This window comes from Ictalurus punctatus, chromosome 8, assembly GCF_001660625.3.
Source record: "Ictalurus punctatus breed USDA103 chromosome 8, Coco_2.0, whole genome shotgun sequence".
NCBI classification, from domain to species: domain Eukaryota; kingdom Metazoa; phylum Chordata; class Actinopteri; order Siluriformes; family Ictaluridae; genus Ictalurus; species Ictalurus punctatus.
The window spans coordinates 342501-347500 of record NC_030423.2 but is presented as its reverse complement, the minus strand read 5'-3'; the positions used below and the strand labels follow the sequence as shown (position 1 = coordinate 347500).

At 46.7% G+C, this 5000-nt stretch overlaps 2 protein-coding genes across 2 annotated transcripts in view; both read left to right on the top strand.

The window, feature by feature from the left end:
* The window catches only part of chmp1a (charged multivesicular body protein 1A), a 5262-nt gene extending 4177 nt beyond the window's left edge, over window positions 1-1085 (top strand). Inside the window, 3 exon segments of the mRNA NM_001201291.1 lie at window positions 131-218; window positions 274-442; window positions 717-1085. Of these exon segments, the coding sequence (NP_001188220.1) occupies window positions 131-152 (22 nt within the window). The 3' untranslated portion in view covers window positions 153-218; window positions 274-442; window positions 717-1085.
* A 2079-nt stretch (window positions 1086-3164) lies between these two features.
* Window positions 3165-5000, top strand: part of slc10a3 (solute carrier family 10 member 3) — a 2429-nt gene continuing 593 nt past the window's right edge. The window contains exon 1 of the mRNA XM_017473723.3: window positions 3165-5000. This exon is cut by the window's right edge and continues 593 nt beyond it. Coding sequence (XP_017329212.1) covers window positions 3905-5000 — 1096 coding nt within the window. The 5' untranslated portion in view covers window positions 3165-3904.

Here is a 5000-nt window from a genome sequence, read left to right as displayed (position 1 = left end):
TTCTGAAACGAGGGGATTTTCATAAAACCAACTTTTTATTTTGTAAACACTCGTACGAGGGATTTAGGAATGAAGCTGTGAGATGGTGAAGTGTGTGATGGTGATGTTACAGTGATGTGGTCTGTTTCAGACTGGCGGCTCTGAGGAACTGATCATCACCGGCCCGTTCCTGAAGAGCTGGAGAGTAAAACTGCTGAAGATGGAGTGAAGATGGAGTGGTGATGGAGTGGTGATGGAGTGAAGATGGAGTGAAGATGGAGTGAAGATGGAGTGAAGATGGAGTGAAGATGGAGTGGTGATGGAGTGGTGATGGAGTGAAGATGGAGTGAAGATGGAGTGGTGATGAAGAGCGCTCATTGATGGACTCCAGTTCTTATTCTGGACTTGACCGGCCATTGATTACATTTTTTTTATTCTCACTACAAGATCTACTCTTCTCTCACACACTAAGCTGTGTGTGTGTGTGTGTGTGTGTGTGTGTGTGTGTGTGTGTGTGTGTGTGTGTGTGTGTGTGTTTGAGAGAGAGAGAGAAAGATAATATCACACAGTGTCTCCTGTTGTTTTCACACACACACTTTGCGTGATGGTGAGCATCAGGACTCTTTCTGTATCTGGGTTTTTTTTTTTTCTCTCTATATATATATCCGCTTCCTGTAACAGACAGGAAGTTCTCTCTCTCTCTCTCTCACACTCACACACACTCACACACACTCTCTCACACACACACACACACACACACACGCACACACACAGACACACACGCACACACACATATGCTGGATTGTATTAGCATTGTGGCTAAAGCTCTTAGTGTTGTTCAGCCTTACTGCGCCACATACTCTTTCTCCTCTTCATTTATTTTCCTCTTCCTCAGTGCCTGAATCAGACGTTAGCACCGCGGCATTGTGGGTATGGAGACCTGTCATCAGCACAGCTGTGTCTCTCTCTCTCTCTCTCTCTCTCTCTCGTGTCTGTAGGTGTTTTTATTTGTTTGTTCTGAAGGTTATTTATACGCTGCCGCTTTTCTCTTTTGGTTTTGTACAGTTGTACAGTTACTATGTGGGAATAAAATGTCTCTCGTAACAGTTCTGTGTTCGTGTGTGTTTCTTTATCACCTGTCTCACCTGTGTATCGCTCCACCTTCACTGTACATCCTCAATAATAATAATAATAATAATAATAATAATAATAATAGGAAAAATATAAAGAAGGAAAATAAGAATAATTAAAACAGCCCATAAAATGAGAGAAAACAAATAAAAACTTTTAAAGATATTAAGAACAAATCAAAGAATAAAAGTAATGAGTAAATAAACTCGAATGAATAAAAAACAATAAAATTGAGACCATTAATAAGTTAAATAAATTAGTTTTAAGATGCTTTTTAAATATGTTTATTGAGGATAGTTCCATTAAAGCAGCGGTGTGTAACTGTAGTGGGGAACCTGCTGCTGTATAGGGTGAAGTCATTCGGAAAGGGAAAAGGGGCGGGGCTAATGTACAGACTTAAATCATTATAAACAATGAATGAAATAAATAAAGATTTTTTCCCCAGATATTGTTATTACAGGTCTATAAACAGCTTTCACTTCACACACTGCACCTTTAACACCGGCGCTTTAGGATCGGCCGCTTTAAAATTTCACATTTAAAATGTAAGCTCCAAAGATAGAAATGAAAAAGGGAAAGGGAAATGAAGTGAAAAAAAGAAAGAAGGGAAGAAGAACTCAGAACAAAGTTCTGCTGGACAGGTAATGCTGCTCTTACACACACACACACACACACACACACACAGTTTTCATAAAGTCTGCAGTTTCCTGCAGCGTTATCAGGACTAATCATCACATGTCAGGGGTGTGTGTGTGTGTGTGTGTGTGTGTGTGTGTGTGCTCTTGTGTTTTTTGTTTGTTATCAGAGAGTCAGTGTTGTGTTTCACAATTACACATACTGTTTAAAGTGAAAGTAGCTCAACATGAAAACTGACTCCAACTCACTCTGTGTGTGTGTGTGTGTGTGTGTGTGTGTGTGTGTGATGTGTGATATACTCTATACATTCTAAATTATTAATGGCATACATATTCACCAGTTCAATAATGCGCGCGCAGACACACACACACACACACACACACACACACACACACACACACTTCCCGTCTCTCCCACACTGTCACACTGATGGTTATTGGCACAGTGTGTATTACAGTCAGGCGGGTTGCCAGATTGTTCTTTTTCACCTACCTTAATCTTACCGGATCATGCCCCCAGGCCTGACGTTGTCTAGTTGCTATAGAGACCAGTAATATTTCATGACTATTAACACCCCTGACACGCCTCCTTTCACAGAAACACACTGTTTCAGGGTCACGTGATCATTTCAGAGCAAATCACATTTTAACGTGTTTTATTTAGATCACTACACACATAAGCAAACTATAATCTCATAAAGCCATATACCCACTGATTAAAAATCCATCTGATCCAGTAGCTCTGAAACATCCGATCTGGCAACCCATGTAAACAAACAAACAAACAAAATACGTGTGTGATGAATTCAGTGAAAGACTTTATTCCGAATCACACAGAAAAGAGAAAGCGTTAACGTTTTAATGCAAGATCTGGGAAGACTGTACTGATGATGACGGTTAGAAATAAATGCAGGATGATTAAATTGGCCATGTGAATGACTGACGTGTTTACAGACGCTGTCTCGTCTCCATCGAAGTGTAGTGTAAATAAATGTCTGGTACAGTGACGTGATCATATCACTGTGTGTCACAGGCATGAAACACGTGAATGAACAACCGTCTGAATACGTGAGTATTCGTAATACGTGATATTATGTATTATTTTTGAATATATCTTTGTATAAAAAGTATTTAAAAAAGTGGTCAGATTATCAGCTGTGTATATAAGCTACCTTCTAACCATCAGTCTCTTCTTCTTCTTCTTCCTCTTCTTCTTCTTCTTATTATTTTTATTGAAATGAATCTCCTGTTTGTTAGTATAATTATGGTAATGATGATAAAAGTGCCCCGGCCCTGTGTGGGCGGAGTTTGCATGTTCTCCCCGTGCTGTGGGATTTCCTCCAGGTTCTCCAGTTTCCTCCCCCAGTCCAAAGACATGCATGGTAGTCTGACTGGTGTGTCTACAGTGTCCGCAGTGTATGAGTGTGAGTGTGTATGTGATTGTGCCCTGTGATGGATTGGCACCCCATTTAGGGTGTATCCCGCCTCGTGTCCCATGCTCCCTGGGATAGGCTCCAGGTTCCCCTTGACCCTGAAGGATAAGCGCTACAGAAAATGGATGGATGGAGTTGAGTGTAAACAGGGTGTGGTTATGGAGGAAAGGTGTTAAACCCAGCGACATGGCAACCCTGTTCTGATTAGTTCAATCTGGCAACCCTGCACGGGATCCTCCTCCAGTTCAGTGGAACAGCTGCTGGGGCTCTGAGAGGAACAGCGCAGGAAAATCCCCCACGTCTCAGTCCTCTCCTTCTTCTTCTTCTTCTTCTTCTTCTTCTTCTTGTTCCTGCTGCTGGAATCCCGTCATGTGCCTTACCGAGAGGAGAGAACCTGAGCGCGTGAAGAAGATTCGGGACTGAAGAGAAGGGAACCGGAACACACCGACCAGCCGCGCGCGCATGTGTGTGTGTGTGAGAGAGAGCTATTAATCATATTTATTGCACTGCTGAGAATCTGATAATGCTGTGTGTCTGATGAGATGAACGGAAACGAACCCGTTGTGGAATAATCTGGGAATATTTGGGGAATATTTGGGTTTTCTCTGAGGGGGAAGTGTGCTGTTCAAGCAGGGAGCGCCTGGAGGAATTCTGGGAGTTTCCTCTGATTATTTTCATTCCTCAGTGACCATCTAGTTTCCTCAGGAGCTTGGACTCATCTCCAGCATGCGGAACATCTCCGCTCTGTGCTGCCTGATCCTGCTTCCCACAGCGTTCACACTCGCCCTCCTCCCGGACCCGGGGCCGCGGTTAAACGGAACCGGGGATCACCCTGAGCGCTACCTGCACATCGGAGACGGATCGTCGCTGGAGTTTGAATTTCCTGAAAACACCAAAGGCGTGATCGTGATCTCGAGCCGGCGGCAGAGCTGGAGGCAGACGGTGCGAGTGCGCTCCTTAGAACCGGACGTGCTCTCCATCCTGAACGTCAGCGACAGTGATGGTGGACGTGCCGGCCCGGTGAACAGCTACGTCATCAGCATCCGCTCTGGATTACCCGGAACTGCTCCGTTACTCATCCAGCTGCTGGATCTGGAGCCCAGTTCCGAGCCGGTTCTGATCGAAGAGCGGCGGGATTATTCCATCCGGGTGGCGCCGGGTGGAGATGGAGACGGAGACGGTTCTGCGCAGCTCGCTCACTTCTCCGAGCACCCGGTTCTGTTCGCTCTCCTGCCCCTCATCTTCGTCAACAAGTGTGCGTTCGGTTGTAAGGTGGAGGTGGAGGTGCTGCGTGATCTCCTGCGCCGGCCCGTCCCACTCCTCCTCGGGATCGTGGGACAGTTCCTGGTGATGCCTCTGTACGCGTACGCCGTGTCCCAGCTGGTGGCGCTGCCCAAAGCGCTCGCTCTGGGGCTGGTCATCACCTGTTCGGCGCCGGGCGGAGGAGGCGGCTATCTGTACAGCCTGTTGTTAGGCGGAGACGTGACCCTGGCCATCTGCATGACCCTAGTGTCCACCGTGTTTGCGACGGCGGCCATGCCTCTTTCGTCAGCGCTGTACGGGCGGATGCTCGGCGTCCACGCCGCCCTCCACGTGCCGTTTGTGAAGATCCTGGGCACGCTGCTGTTCATCGCCATCCCCATCTCCCTGGGCGTGTGCGTCAAGCTGCGGCTGCCGGCGCTCACCCGGGTTCTCCTCGCCCTCATACGCCCCTTCAGCTTCCTGCTCATCGTGGGCGGGGTCTTCATGGCGTATCAGATGGGCGCCTCCATCCTGGCCAACGTGCAGCTCTACATCGTGCTGGTGGGCGTCACGGTGCCGC